The following is a 16,296-nucleotide window of genomic DNA, read 5'->3' on the forward strand; positions in this document are numbered from 1 at the left end:
GAGACAGTAGTCTCACAAGAAGCCCAAGACTCTGTGACAGTGTGAGATGTTTTTGAGGATACATTTACTAGCTCTGCAAAAATATAGTTGGTGTTTGTGATGAAAATCTAACATGTTTACAAATACAACTTTAAGAAGGATAAATGTGACAAGCTTTGCTAGATGACAGGTAAGTGCTGACAGAAATGATTAATTATTTAGCATCTCATCTTTTTGGTAACTTCTCTTGTTACTTCGTTTTCTTTCAGCCAAAGAATGCTCAACAGCATGAGAAGATTCAGAAAGCAAGTACGGAGGGAGTTGCTATCCAGGGTCAGCAAGGAACCAGACTTTTGCCAGAGCAACTTATCAGAGAGGCCTTTATCCTGAGTGACCTCTTTGATATTGGGGAATTGGCAGCTGTTGAGCTCCTTCTAGCTGGTAAGGACTCACTGATCCTAGGGAAGAGTAGTTGAGAGTTGTAGAAATGCAGCTCTGATACAGACTGCTTACTTATAATTAAGTACATGCTTAAGTACTTTGTTAGATCAGGGTTTTAGCTTCTACATTTAAGATGCTCTCAGGGAAAATTAACATACATATTGATGCTGTAGTTTAATAGATAAATAATGTTCTGAGTCTCTTTTCCTGGCAAAAGGGGAAGCAACAATAGTACCATATTTTCTCGCATATAATATTGCCAGGATTATAATACCTTATTTTTGAAACAGCATGAAGAAAAATCTTGTAGGAAGTAACTGAATAGTAACAGCTAGGGTGCCGAGCCTGCTGTCAGCCCCATGCACTGGATTGGGCCTGTGGACTGACTCTGCACCCTAGGTCCAGGACTGCACACTGGCCCGGTCCAGTGCATAGGGTCATGCCATCTGGCCAGGGGACTTCTGCCAGGTCCAAATATTTGGCAGCAGTGGTGGCAGTGTTAATTGCCATAGGTCCTGAGTCATGGCAATCAACACTGCAGCTGCTCCCAAGCTGTCAAATTTCCAGACCTGTGGGGAGCCCTGTGGGTTGGATCAGTGGTTCCCAACCTTTTTAGACCATGGACCAGCAAATCGCAGACCAACAAACTGTGGACCAGCATCCTGCAGACCAGAAGTGATTGGCATACTGCAGACTGGCAGACAGCCCTTTTTTTATACTCAGTATATACAATCAGTGTGAAAAAGAGTTGACTGCCAGTCACTTCCAGACTTCTGGTCCGGCAGCCAACCCCCCCCCCCCACAGACCACCAGCCAACCCTTTGTGGCCTGTTACCAGGCTGGAGCCCGGGGGTTGGGAACCTCTGGGTTGGATGACTTAGATTCATGGGCCAGACTTTGACTCCCACTGCAGTAAGGAGCAGAACCTGATCTTACCATCTTTCTCACATATAAGGATTTCTTTGGGTGATATCTTTTTATTAGACCAACTGTATAGTTGGGATCTAGTTAGACAAGCTTTTGAATGCAAGACATTCTTCATCAGGTCTGAGCAGTGAGAGCCAACACAGCATGACTGAAAAAAAACAGCTGTAAGAGGGGAGTGTGGGGGGGAGGAACAGGACAGGAGGGGAGTGGTGAGGAGGGGGGGAAGAAATTTCTAGGAGCAGCAGCCAAACAATTAGTAGAAGAAAAGGTGCTAATTGGGAGATGAAAGGTGAAAAAGACCTTCCTCCCTTTTGGGCTTTAAAGTGTAGGGAGAATTCAGGGATCAGATAAAGTTATAATGAGCCCTAAAACCGATATCAGTTCTAAGTTCTTGGTTCTTAGTGTCCAGCCAGATGATGAATATTTGCTCCAAAGTTCACCATTTAAAGGTCTTAGGTTGATTTCCCTTGAACGGGAGGTTAATGAGGTCAAAGAAGATGTGGCTGTTTTGTGAGAAATATGCTCCTAATGGTGTGTGTGTGTGTGTGTGTGTCTCTGCCTGTTTTACTTTTTTTCTGTGAGAGTTCATTTTGATGTGTAGTTGCTGTTTAGTTTTACTCATGTAATTGCCATGAGGGCATTTGGTGTACTGGATCAGATAACATCACATTTTAGGAAAGTCATATGTAGGATCCATGGATTCTGATAGTTTTGTTAGGGAGGGGTGTTGATTGTAGTAACAGTAGAGATGTGATGGCAGGTTAAGCAATTCTTGCTAAGGCAAGGCTGTGTCCCCTTTGATGTCTGTTAGGCTGTGGGGAATTTGCTTCTGGTGGTGAGTTGGACAAGGTTAAAGGTTTGTTTGAAACCCAGGAGAGGAGGGGCTAGAAATATTTTTTTTCTCCGTTTGATTTTTGTTAAGTATAGGCTGTAGTTGTTTGGTGATTCTTCTTGTCGTTCCAATGTGGGGTGGTAGGTGATGACCAGGTGTGTGCAGTAGCAGGTTTGTATTGTAGCAGGTTATTACAGGGTATTAATAGCTCTTTCAAATGTCCATTATGTTTACTAGAGCATCCTTGTTAGATTGCTCAGCTGGGCATAATGAGCTGGGCATCCTCAGAGCAGATATAGTGATATCTGAGGGTCTGACTGTAGATTACAGCATTTTTTGGTATCTTGGGGATAACTGATGGTCTTGTGGACATATGTATGGTGATCTCTGTGTTTTTTGTATAAGGTAGTTGGTAAGGTGCCATCTTGGATATGGATTATGGTATCTAGAAGGTTGATATTAGCATAGAAGGGATGATAGTTGTTAAACCTGTGGTGGAAATCAGTAAGAGAGTCCCAAGTGTTCAGTCCAGATGGTGAAAATATCTGTGTAATGCAGGTATAACGCAGGTTTGTTTGTATAGTTTTCTAAAATTTTTTCCTCCAGATGACTAATGAAGAGGTTGGTATATTGAAGGACGGACTATCTTTGTGCCTGTAGCTGTGCCCATGGTTTGGAGGAAGTGTTGATTGTTGGAAGTAAAGTTGCAGGTGAGGATGAAGCGATTGATTTATGCAACAAGTTGCAAATCTGAGTGTACTTCGTGTTCTTCTAAGTATTTCAGGTAGGCAGCTGTGCCTTCATGGTGTGGGATGTTAGTGTATGGGCTGGTGACATCCATGGCTGTAAGTATGGCCTTCTTGGAGAAGGTGGTTGATATTCTGTATTCTGTTGAGCAAGTGTATGGTGGTGGTGTCTTGGAGGAAACTTGCTCTTTGAGTGACAAGTGGTTTCAGGATAGTTTCTGTGAATCCTGATATCCCTTCTTCATTGAGGTGCCACAGTTGGATATGATGCATCTGCTAGGGTTTCCTTATGTGTGGATCGTTAGGGAGCATATAGAAAGTTCCTGGGGTAGGAGAGTGGGGGTAAGTGGAAGCAGTTTTTTTTTAGACTGGCATGGGAAGGATCTGGTGATATTTTCCAGTTCCAGAGCAGGTTTTGGTGTGGGATCCTCTCCAAGTTCTTTATAGTATTTGGTGTCACACAGTTGTCTGTTGGCTTCATTGACATAATCTTGACAGTTGAGGATGACTATAGTTCCACCTTTTTCCCTGATTTGATTATTTATTTTGTTGTTGGGTCTTAGGGACTGTATGGCTCTTCTTTCTGAGGGAGAGAAGTTGTGGTCCTGACTTTTTCTTTTTTGAGAATTTTGTTGTTAGCTTTCTTCCTGAAACGGTCAATGTGGTAGTCCAGTGTGTGGTTATGTCTCCTGGGAGGTATCCAGTCTGATGTTTCGTACTGTTAGTTTTCTCAGTTGTGGCAGGAAGATTGTCAGTTATGGTTGTGTCCTGGTTATGGAATTATGTAACAGGCATTCCAGTCTCTAACAGTTGTTATTTTGGGAAAATACACTAGTTGTTTTGACTATGTATTACACAAGTTCTTATAATCAAATTTAGTAGGTAGTAAATTTGATTTAACTACCTACTACCTGATTTAAATTTGATTTAAATTTAATCAACATATAGTTGATTTTGAATTTCTTCATGAAACAGTATTGTGGTTAGTTCTGTAAAGTGTGAATTTATTTGAACAATGAATTTATGGCCGTACCAGAATATCATAACTAATCTCCAGGGGATTAATAATATAACTGAACATAGTTTTATGTTACTTGGCAGGCAGAAAACTAATCTTACAGTTATTTAAAAAAAATCTGCTAGTGATCACTATCAACCACTTTTGTCATATTTCACATGCATCTTTTATGAATGTGTGTATTTTTATTAATTGTGAAGATAATCTTGTTGGTAATGATTGTCAGATTTGAAAGACCAGTATGAAGTTTGAAAATGAATTAAATTGAAAATGGAGATTTCCAGTGTAGATTAAGATTAGGACAACCTCCCTTTCCAGTACGTAATTTAAATTGTTATTGAAATTTTGATTGTGCTTTTTACGTACTTAAAATAAACACTTGTATGAAATGCAGCATCCAGAGATTTGTTAAACTTGTTTTTCTTGTTTTTTAAGCCCTTGATATCCTTTAATACTTAAATTTGAGTTTTAAGAGCAGATGCCCAAACATCAGGAACTCTTTGGACAGACCTGAAACAAACTGCATTGATGGTTCATAAAACAGAGCAGTGCACTAACATCAAAATTTTGAGCTTGGTGGGTTTTTACTAGTTTTGTAATGTAATGGGCACATCTACACATACCAGTTTAAGGTGCTTTAGCTCTATTTAAGTCACATTAAGGGTGTGTGTCTATACATGTGTGCCCTTAATGCACCTTAAAAATTGTGATTTTTAGGCTGTTCACACCTAAATTTGATACCTGCAAAAGCAGGTATCAAATTTAGGCATGAATAGCTTAAGTGCATTAATGCACATGTAGACTCATTAAGGCACATTAACCCCGTATATGGACTGACTTGGGATTAACTTGAGTTTCATGTCAGTCTGTGCACACAGAGTTAATGGGTTTTTAATGCGTGCATGTGTAGACGCAAGCCTAAATCGCCTTAATGCTCATTAAGCTAAAGTGCATTAAATTTAGGCATGCCTAAATGCACATGTAGATGCACCCAATGATCATTAGAAATATAAAAATGCAATTTGTATTTGTATATGTTGAGACTTGTTTTGTGATTTTCATATTTTTTCATTCTGTAGGAGAGCACCAGCAACCTCATTTTCCTGGCCTTACACGGGGCTTAGTGGCTGTTCTCTTGTACTGGGATGGAAAGAGGTGCATTTCCAATTCGCTACGGGCCCTTGTCCAGTCACGGAGAGGCAAAACATGGACGCTGGAACTCAGGTCTGTTTTCAAGTGCCTATTTTGGGAGAGTTGGATAAAGGGTACATTTTATCTGTGCTGTTTATTTGTGGTTTTTAAGGCTGACTAATTTTGGGGGACCTAGATATTTTCAGATCTTTAGCCACTTTGGAAAGCATAAAATCAAATTCTATTTATTGAGTCTACTCTTGGGCTTTCTGAGAGTTAATTCCTCGCTCTGAAGAAATACAAAAAAGATGAGTTGAATCCTTGGGAGAAAAATACCAATAGAATTTGACCGAAATAGCATAAGTAGGTTGGGATATCTCTGATCTAGTGGCTTGGTGGCAAAGTTTTGCTTAGGTGCTCTTTTTGTTATCAGTCTAACCTACTACTCTTTACTGTACTTGCTCAAATATAAGACCCTGATTATAAACTCCCCAGTAATTAGATTCTATATATGGAAAATTTAGAAATGTGACATAATTTTCCAGGTATAGAACCTAATTATTGGATGTTTGCTTTCAATTTGTTAACCTCATTCTGGTACAGCAGGGAAAATAAATCTGGGGGGGTCAGTTAGCCCCTTTGCCCTCTTCCCCTCCCTACTTCTTCCCCCTGCAGCCCTTTCCCCACCCTTGTTGGTAGACCCTGTTCTCCCTGAGCATGTGGAAGTGGGGAACAAATTTGAAAAAACTGACCTTGAAATGAATGTAGCTGTAGTAATTTGCATATACTGTTAGTACCCATAGACTTAGTTTACCCAGAAATGATGCATTGAACTTTTTTTGAACCTGCTGCAAGTTTTAGCACAGGTACTCCATAAACACACTTTTAAGTAGCACTTTGGCAGGTGTTCAGACAGAATACAAGCTATGCATGATATTAATCCAAAGCCAAGAAGCTCATGATTTACCGTATAGTTAATTGGGCTGGGCCTCAGCAGAGTCAACAGCATTTCCAGCTATGGTGACTCCATAGCTCAGCAGTGCTCAGTTCGTGTGTGTGTGTACTCCAGATATCCCCCCCGACAAAGGATCTGTGTGCTAATTAGCCCCCTACTCATCATTGGAAACTTGTTATGGGGGGGGGGAGGACGAGGTGTGCCCCTGGATCTGCATACAGGATGAGGGAGGGCTGCTGCTGTGGGCTGAGGGTGGTGCCAGGCTTTTCCTGGAGGTGGGACTGGGCGGGAACTGCACTCAGGGTTGGTGGCGGCGGCGCTGGGATGGAGGCTATGGCGGGGGGTGCTGCAGCCACCCCAGAATTCACCATAGCCCCCGCAACCCCCACTCCCAATGCCACCACCACCCACCCTGAGCACAGCCCGGCTCGGCCACCACACTGGGAAGAGCCTGGCGCAGCCTTGGTCTGCAGCGGCAGCCTGTCCTTGCTCTGGGGGCATACACCCCATCCTGGGGTGCATGCAGGTGCAGGAGCTGCTACCCCCTCCCCATACCTCCTGAACCAGCCATTCGAAGCTCCATCCTGTGCCCCGCCCTGGCTGGGCAATGCCTGCCCCAGCCCCACTCCCTCCCTCACTGCGGAGGCCTTGTTCTGCCTCCCCCCACACCCCTTCCCTTCTTCCACAACAGACTTGCCAGCCAGACCCAGCTGCTCTCCATGCTGCAGGGCTGCACTTCTGGCTGCCTGCGTGCTGCGGCTGCAGTTGGGGCTGCGCGTGCTTGTGGTATTTATCGGCCACGTCAGCCAAAAAATGCTGATTGTCAATACTGTAAATTTGCCTTATATTAGTGCTGATCCAATATGGAACCCATCTATTGATGCACCTTTTGCTCCACCTAATGGAGGGTGAGGCCACACTAATTATATGCGACAGGCTGAGAGAGGAGGTGACGGGGATTCTGTTTGGGACCCTGTTTGGTGATGTTTGCCAGACATTTAAGGCTGGTGAAGAAACAAGAATCATTGGAAATGGGAAAGGAAGGCACAGCTCAGCTGTGGGAGTGAAGAGGAAGTTGAAATGTATTCAGGAGTGGCTCACATTACTTAAAAAGAGTTGGCACCAAGGGGGACTGAGTACAATGGACAGTATCATGTATATTATTTAAATGGGCTGCATTAACCTATCCTTGAGTTTTGAGGGGCATCTGAACCCCAAGTCTCTGGGCTTGGGCTTGCAGATAGGATGCCTGCCAAAGGATTTTGAAGCATCTGAAGCCCTAAGCAGGAGTGGAGGATGTTTGCTGGTAGTAGAGCCACATACAGTTCTTGAATGACTCTCAGATTTGGAATTGATTTGGCTGATTTGGCGAACACAAAATATATATATAGTTATATCTATATAGATAGATATCTATAGACAGAGAGATGTTTTTATTTTTAAGGAAAAAGCTAGTTTCCTATGCTTACCTGACAGGGGAGATGCCATGATGATGGTTTTAGCCCAGGTGGTTTTACCTACCTGGCAGGTAAGATCCCCTTCTTCCTGGCCTTGAATGACTTGGTGTAGCTGGGGGTGGAGACCAGTCCATTGTATTGCAGGCAGGCCACCCTGCGGAAGTCTACTGTAGTCTTCCATTTTGGTTGATGGGGGATTGATCTCAGGCTTTTCCTCTAGCTTGTTCCTACAACCTTTTATCCAGGGGCAAATGGGACAAGGGGGTATCTGAACTCCAAGGCTTGGGGCTTGTGCATAGGAAAGGATTTGGGGGTTCAAGTGGACAATAAGCTGAATCTGAGCCAAGAGTGTGCCCTTGCTGTGACGAAGGATAACAGCATACTGGGCTGCATTAGTAGGAGTGTTGCAAGGAGATAGGGAAATGATTATTCCCCTCTATTCAGCACTGGCAAGGCCACATCTGGAGTACCGTGTCCAGTTTTGGGTCCTCTGCTGCAGACAGGATGTGGACAAATTGGAGAGAGTCCAGCAGAGGGCAGTGGAAATGGTGAGGAGACTGTGGGGGACATGACTTCTGAGGAGACGCTGAGGGAACTGGGCTTATTTAGTCTGGAGAAGAGAAGACTGAGAGGGGATTTAATAGCAGACTTCAACTACCTGAAGGGGGTTCCAAAGAGGATGGAGCTGGACTGTTCTCTGTGGTGGGAGATGACAGAACAAGGAGCAATGGTATCAAGTTGCAGCAAGGGAAGTCTAGGTTATATATTAGGAAGAACTTGCTTGCTAGGAGGTAGTAAAGCATTGAAACAGGTTACCTAGAGAGGTTGCAAACTTCCCATCCTTAGAGGTTTTTAAGACCCAGCTAGACAAAACCATGGGTGGGGTGATCTAGTTGAGGATAGTCCTTCTTTGATCAGGGGATTGGACTAGACGACTTCCTGAGGTTCCTTCCAATCCTATTTTTTAATGATTCTACTAGCAAATTTCCCATTAAGAATGATGGGGGGGGGGGCCAGGGACGGAGGCCTGGGTCCAGCCCGCCCCCCCTGCCTCAGGCCAGGGCTGGGGCTGCAGCCGCTCCCCACCCCGCTCCCCCTCGCCCCCCACCCACTTCTGGCCAGGGCCACTCCCTGCCTCCCTCCTGTTGCTTTGGGCTGAGGCATGGGCTGGGACCGCTCCCTGCTCTCCCCTGCCGCTTTGGGCTGGGGCTATTCCCCATCTCCCCTCCACTGCTTTGGGCCAGGGCCTGCAACCATGGCAGTGGCAGTTGCTGCTGTGGCAGGGCGCACCCACCAGTAACCCAGCCTCCCCTCCCTCCCTCCCTCCTTCCCCTCTTCCCTGAGGCCTCCCTCTCCCCGTTGGCTATTGGGGGGGGGGGGCACTCCGGCCCCTGGCTTTAAGAAGCAGGGGAGGGGTCCAGGCCAGCGGTGTTGGCCTCAGCCCCCTGCTCCATCCCCTCCATCATGGTGGCGCTCTGGTCCCTGTTGTCTCCTTCTGCCTCCAAGGAGTTTTTTAATAATATTAGAATGTCTGCCGTGGATTTGGGAGCATCAGAAGCCCCAGGCTGATGTCTCTGGGTGCTAGGATACAGGCCAGTGGTAGTGGTACACAGACTTGAATGATTGACTTCTGCTCACTCAATAGAATTTGGAACTGGCTACTTTTTCCTGAGACACAAAATTAAAAGAAAAAATGTAATAGGTGGTTCCCATCAGCATGTTTGCCCAGTACGGGCCATGTGTGTTTTATTTATGCTAAGTGTTGGCTGCATTTAATCAGCTTTGTGGTGACTTCCATTACTGAGCATATGCTGCTTTTAGCAGCAGTTCAAAGAGGCAGTATATTTAATGCTGTTTCCTTGTATGTGAGTGTAAGACCAGCCTTTCCCCTCCCCCCCATGTTTTTTTTGGGGGGAAGCCTCATCTTATATTGGAGTAAATATGGTATTTACTAAATCCTTTTTAAATGCCTTTGGCTTTATGGAATTCTATTTGGCCAAAGAGAAACATTTTCGTAGCTACTTCTGACACTAATAGCTAGGTTTTTTTCAAATAGAGTTAGGAATCCCTTGTAAAAGTGTTCATTTCTGGAACCCTGGCTCTTCATACCTATTTTGACAAGGACAGATTCTTTTTTGTTAAGGAATCTGTTGTCTGGGAAGATTACAGTTACATCAGATGTATATTTCGACAGTGATTTATGTTGTTATTTCTCTAGAGAATATACCATCTGATTGGAAACAGTTTCCTTATTTCTGGAAGCTTTTTGAGTGTCTCAAGGGACAGCAAACAAAAATACCTTTTGGATTGCACCTTAATTTTCATATGAAGACAGAGCAATGTTTTGCCAAACCAGTATACATAGCTGACATCTAACGAGTGGCCTCTTGGTTAAGAGATGTTGAATAAAATCTTTCTCAAGTGGGGGAAGGCTGAATTTCATCTTTTCAGGCTTATGATGAACAGGAAGCATCTGTGAGAGATGGACTTTGATAGTTACCCCTTACCCCTCTCCTCCTCTGACTTCCAATGCAAAATCTGCTTCTACAGTGTGTATTTTTCTGAGATAGTTATAATATACTAGAACTAGTATTAACAGGAAAAAAGATAGTTATCCGTAGTCTTCCAGTTGCCTGTAAAATCTTAATATCTTTTTTCCCCGCTCTTCCTTCTTGGTCCCGCATATTATACTCACATCCTTTTGTTTTGTTTTTAACTTAGGTTGAAAGTCCTTTGGAGAAGGAATATAGCTCTTTTGTGAAATGCCTTATTTGACATTGGTACTATATAAATAATAACTCTACCACTTGCTGTCTGTACTTCTCATTGATATAGATTCTGGAAGGGAAGGAACCAGTTTCAATGCTACTTTTAAGTGGGCAATTCTCCACTTCTGTCAGAGAAGTTTATGTATCAGTTATCTTCCTACTCACCAAAATAAATAATGTTCAATAGAATTTTGTTTTTTCATTACAAAGATTTGCATTTTGAAATTTCATAAATTGAAATATGTATGTACAAGACACTTATACTCTAGGATGTTAAATATATGGGAGTAAAAAGATTACTTGATAACATGGCTTTTATAGCCTTAAGGTACATTTGCCTTGTGTGGTGAATAGTGTCATTCGACAAAAAAAATTAAGTAGCTGCTTTGTTATAGGGTCATCTCAATCCCAAATTCTGGAAACTTTGCCATTTCAGGAGTTTGTAGCCATTTATCCAAAGACTTGAAGGGAATGCTACTTACTGATAGATATATATATATGTGTGTGTGTGTGTGTGTGTGTGTGTGTGTATTAAAAGAGCATTTGCAAATATTGAGTCATATATATATAAAATAAATGCTCTTTTAATTTCTCTCTCTACTTAATGTCTGTTTTTTGCAGTTTTCAAATAAATTTGGTAGGTTTTGTTCATTTTATACATTGCAGATTTCTTCTGCAGTGATCAGGAATAACATTATTTGCCATATAGTTCTAAACATATTGTCTGTTTTCATTGAAGTCCAGAGTTGGTGTCCATGACAACACGTTTTACAGATGAGCTGATGGAACAGGGTTTGACTCAGAAGATCCTCACTCTGGTGTCTCATATTGATTTGAACAACGAGTTTGAAAAACTACAGAGGGAGCGTGGCCTGGGCAGTGAGAAACATCGCAAAGAGGTAAAGAGTGTTGTTCTACTGAATTACTGAAGAGATTCTGTAAGCAGTTATAAGTATGTATGTACTTAAATTTAGGTGGGTATTTTTTTAAAGTAAAATTCCAATGGTAGTTTATTCACTTAATTAAAATGTACACCTTTTTCTCCCCATCTGCTCCTGCTTCCATTTGGGAGCAGTTTGGAATGAGAACACCAGGGAAGCGGTGGAGAATAGGAATGGCTCAGCCAGACTGTGCTTTTAATAGTCATGTGGGACATAGTACTGAAAAAAAAGCAAGTTCTCGTGTGGAAGAAATTCAGTAGCTGGTTGGTCTGTGTTGGGTAGAAAGATAGGTGGAAGATAGTGGAGGACAGTCACAGGCTGGTCAGTTGGTTATTTCACAGCCAGTGAACACAGAATGGAACTTCATATTTTCATGAATGGTTCTGGACTAGGACAGTTGTTAGGTGCCTTTTATTTTTCTTCTGGTAGCAGTGGTTTTTTGGTTTTTTGCTAATACACATTGTTGCATTTGGATTATGGGAGTCTCTGAAGCCTGTATGCTGCTGCAGCCATTGCTGAGGTAGTAGGGGAAGAGCCAGCTAGTTCCTGACAGTAGTTGTAGCCTGGAACTGGTCAGGGGCACCAAGATTTTTTTTCCTGGCTAACTACCATGTCTTTCAGTACTCTTGTTTCCTCATCTTTCTAGTGATTCTGGTGTATTGGCCAAAATTGTTGATTTTATTACGTGCAAAATTTAAATTTGATTTTTTTTTAAAGGTTTCTGACCTCATCAAAGAATGCCGACTATCATTAGCTGAAAGCCTGTTTGTCTGGACCTGCCAGTCACCCCTCAGCAAGGACGATACTCTTATACTTATTAGTTACCTGGAGAAAGTGACGGTTGAAGCTGATGGCTCACTGGACAGTGTTAACTTGTCTCTCCTCATGGCTCTCCTTTACTGCTTTGATGTCAGTTTTCTAGAACAAGGCACAGAGGATCAAGAAGGTAAGAGTGGTGCTTTTCTGAGGATTTTAAAATATGGATAATGGTACTTTACTATTTAACCAAATTTACTGCTGGTGATACAGTGATTTACAGTGAGTACTTATAATTTACTATAGTAAGGCATATACATTTCTGGGGTATACATAGCAAGCAGGATATTTCTTGGAATAATGAAAATACTTCAGTGGGATGAATGTTAACCTTAAGACTACCTGAGGTACTGTGCTTAGTAGTAGAGACAAAACTCTGTGGTTTGTTATGTAAGTTGAAATGAAAGTGAATAGAGTACTCATAGCCGAGATCTCTTCAGTTTTAATTCTACCTCTTTACACTAGTTCTTCTCCCTAATTCACTTAAATTATTTGTGACTTCATTTCCTCATGTAAAATGGGGCTGAGAGTAATTCTGACAGGCTGATGAGGCTTAATATGTTTATGTTTGTAATGGCTTTTGGCAACAAAGAGCTATGTATACTTTAGTCTTTTTGCATGTATATATTCTTATATTTATAGAGGAAATGGCCCAGTTGACGAACAGTTATATTGACTTGTTCATTTCAGTTATTAATTTCAGTGCAGTACATACAGCAACTGCATGGAATTTCCTTTCTTTTTTAATAAAGGAGATGCAAGGGAGTGAGTAATTGCACATTCATGCTGTTATTTCAGTGTGTAATGAGAGATTCTTTTTTTTTTAACCGAGGAAACTGAGAACAGCGTTTGTTTCTCAGTTGAATATGATCCATAGGAATTGGTTAGTTCCCTTGCTATGGAATTTTCTTCCCTTTTAGGCTGATTGAGTCTGAATTTGATAATTTTAAGAGCTTGTTGTAAGGTCACTAACTAAAGTTAGTGTTTAAGAGAGTGAAGTTCTTGGTTTTGGAAGGGGAAGTTTTTGGAAGTTTTTAGGTTGATTTTGTTACTTTGATACATAGCTTTGTACATGCATTCAGAGCCTGCACCAGATGCTTTTATATGAAGAAATATTTTGGTTTAAATAAAGCCTATTTAAATAGATGCATACAATAAATTATTTAGCCTTCAGACCATTTGAGAGAATCAACTGATCAGTTAAAAAGGTACAGAAAGTTTTAACTTTTTAATACACGAAGAAGAAAGATTAATTGTGATAAAAGTGTATCTTTATACTAGATCTTTATTTTAATGGAAATAAGTGTTTAAAGTTAAAGTCTTCCATAAAATGATGAGTCATTTGTTTTCTAGATTTGATGCACCAGCTGCCTCTGCTAACAGAGAGACAGTATATAGCAACAATCCATACTCGTCTTCAGGAATCTCAGCCATGGAAACTACCAGGACTGCAAGCTACTGTTAGATTAGCATGGGCATTGGCTTTGCGAGGAATATCTCAATTATCTGATGTAACAGGTAAATTGATCCAAAGGAGCAGACTTGTTACAGCCAAGTCTTCAGGATTTGTAAATGCTACAATAACTTATTTTTTGCATGATAAAGTTGTGTTACTGTTGTTCTGTAGTACTTGAAGTTTGGCTGTTGGGAATCGCATCATTTGAAATGTGCACAAGTTTAAAAATATTTGTAGTTTCATATGTAATATGCAAACTCCCTTTCACTTGCAAGTTAATGTTATACTAAAAAAATATGAGAGATTGTATCTTAAGAGCATTAATGTTACTTCATTGCCTAAATCTCTCATTTAAGAAACAAAAATAGATTTGTATTATAATCTTTTGTAGAGATGCACTGATACATTGGTCCATATTGTATCAGCTCCGATAAAAGGAAAATTGTCATTATTGGCAATCAGCTATTTTTGGGTTATGTGGCTGATAATGTTGCCAATAAATGCCGTGTGCAGGGGCGCAGCTGCAGCACGCACAGGGCCAGGAGTGTAGTCTGGCTGTGTGGAGAGCAGTATCCAGCTGGTAAGTCTGTTGAGGGGAAGGGGCATGGGGGGGCAGATTGAGGTCCCCACAGCAAGGGATGGAGTGGGGCAGGGACAGGCACTGGTGCTGCCTGGGCAGGGTACGGAACAGAGCTTCAAGCGGCTTGTCCAGTGGGTATGGGAGGTGGCTCTTGCCACTGCGTGCACCCCCGAAGGAGGCATGAAAGGCATTTGCCCCACAGATCTGTGTGTGGAACGAGGGTGAGCTGCCACCGTAGGCCAGGGGCGGTGCCAGGCTCTTCCCGGCAGGGGGGTTGGGCCAGGGCTGCACTCAGGGTGGGTGGCGGCGGCTCTTGGGTGTGAGGGAGGGCTAAAGAGTGGACTACACCAAAATTTGCTGTAGCCTCCCAGAGCCCCTTCCTCCCAACGCCACCATTGCCTGTCCTCAGCGCAGCCCCAGCCCAACCCCCTCTGTCACTAAGAGCCTGGCACCAGCCCCAGCCTGCAGCAGCAGCCCGCCCTCGCCCCGCGCACAGATCCAGGGGGTACACCGCCTGCCCATGCCTCCTCAGCGGGTGCATGCAGCAGCGGGAAGCACTTCCCATGCCCCTTGGACAAACCGCTTGTGGCTCTATCCCACCCCACCCCAACTGTGCATCGACTGCCCCTGCCCCACTCTCTCCCTCACCACAGGGACCTCGATCTCTGCTCCTCTCCCATCCCCTTCCCTGCTCCCTGTCTCTTCTTTCCACCAGATTTACCAAGCTGCTGGGTTTGCGTATTGGCTATCAGATCTTTATCAGCTGATATGGTTCGTTAATAATTGGCCAGTGGTTTCATAGTTGTTTCATAGTTGGTAGGGTCGTAAGGGACTTGAACAGATCATCAAGTCCGACCCGACCCCCTGGTATCGGCCCAAAAAATCTTTATTGGTGCATCCTTAATCTTTTGCACCAGAGGTTTCCCTCGTTTTATGCGGTACATGCATTCCTGGAGAGCAGCATATAAATCAAATTTGCATAAAGCGAACCCACTTTATAATGGAACAAATAGGGATACGTTCCCGAGGGAGTGAGGCTGGTACTAGGGAAGGGGCGGGGAAGGGGGGCGGTGTAGCCTGTCAGCAGCTCTGAGGGCTGCAACAGGCAGCATAGTGGCAGGAACTGTGAGTGGGTGAGGGGCCCAGGACAGGGGGGGTGTAGCTCTTGCTTCTACATATCCCCGGGAGGGCTGCAGGCTCGGGGGCTCTGCCAGGCTCTTCCCGGGGGGGCATGGGTCCTTGGATGTGTGTGTGGGACAACAGCAGGCTGCCGCTGCAGGCTGGGGCCGGTGATGCCATCAGGCTCTCCCTGGCTCTTGGCAGGCAGGTTGGGGGCGCTATGGCAATTTTTGGGGTGTCAGCAGCCCCCCTCCCACTGCTGCTACCTCATTCCTGCAAGCAAGGCTGGGGGTTGCAGCAGTGGCCCTGGGAGGGGGCTGCTGACAGCCCAAAAATTACCGTAGCGCCCTCAACATGCCTGCTGAGTGCCGGGGAGAGCCTAGTGGCGCTGCCAGCCCTAGCCTGCAGTGGCAGCCTACTGTTGTCCTGCACGAAGATTTGGGGGCCCACACCCCCCTGGGAAGAGTCCGGCACAGCCCCCCCAGCCCGCAGCCCTCCCGGGGGGTTGGTAGAAGCAAGAGGCAGGCCCCCCCTGTCCTGTGCCCCACACCCGCTCACAGTTCCTGCTGTCTTGCTGCCTGTTGCAGTCCAGGGCCTCTGCTTCTCCCGCTCATCCTAATCCCTGCTGCAGCAGACCCGAAAACAGCCTGCACCACGGAACAGTGCAGCCCAGGGTCTGGGGCGAGTGGGGACAAGTGGAGCCTCAGTTGCATAAGAGTGAATTTATCTCGCGTAAGAGCGTATTCACATATATGAAACCCGCATAAATTGAGGGAAACCTGTAGTGAGTTTAAGCATCAGTTCCACTATAGCTAGGTATTGGAATATAGAGTGTATCATGAAAAATATTTAACTCCAGTATATTTTGTAGTTTGAAGTTTCCAAATTCTGCAGTGGGTCAGAACTGAATCTGTTCTAGAATAGCTTTCCTTTGATGTTAAAACATAAAAGATCTTGATATTGTGAAGTTTTAATTAAAAGATCATTTTAATTACTAATTAATGGGACCCAACAGTCTTGTATAATGAGATTTGGTCACACCAGTGTTGTGCAGTGAATTGTTAAGTGTGTTATATTTTGGAATGTGACTCAATATTTGCATCACTGTTGGTGTCGACTCTTTTGTACAT

At 43.7% G+C, this 16,296-nt stretch overlaps 1 protein-coding gene across 1 annotated transcript in view; it reads left to right on the plus strand.

The window, feature by feature from the left end:
* The window catches only part of NUP205 (nucleoporin 205), a 93,844-nt gene that overhangs the window by 13,000 nt on the left and 64,548 nt on the right, over nt 1-16,296 (plus strand). The window contains exons 3-7 of the mRNA XM_006261162.4: nt 249-420; nt 5,023-5,167; nt 10,994-11,153; nt 11,913-12,141; nt 13,365-13,529. Of these exons, the coding sequence (XP_006261224.3) occupies nt 249-420; nt 5,023-5,167; nt 10,994-11,153; nt 11,913-12,141; nt 13,365-13,529 (871 nt within the window). The remainder of the gene's footprint in view (nt 1-248; nt 421-5,022; nt 5,168-10,993; nt 11,154-11,912; nt 12,142-13,364; nt 13,530-16,296) is intronic.

Source organism: Alligator mississippiensis, chromosome 4, assembly GCF_030867095.1.
Source record: "Alligator mississippiensis isolate rAllMis1 chromosome 4, rAllMis1, whole genome shotgun sequence".
Classification (NCBI taxonomy): domain Eukaryota; kingdom Metazoa; phylum Chordata; order Crocodylia; family Alligatoridae; genus Alligator; species Alligator mississippiensis.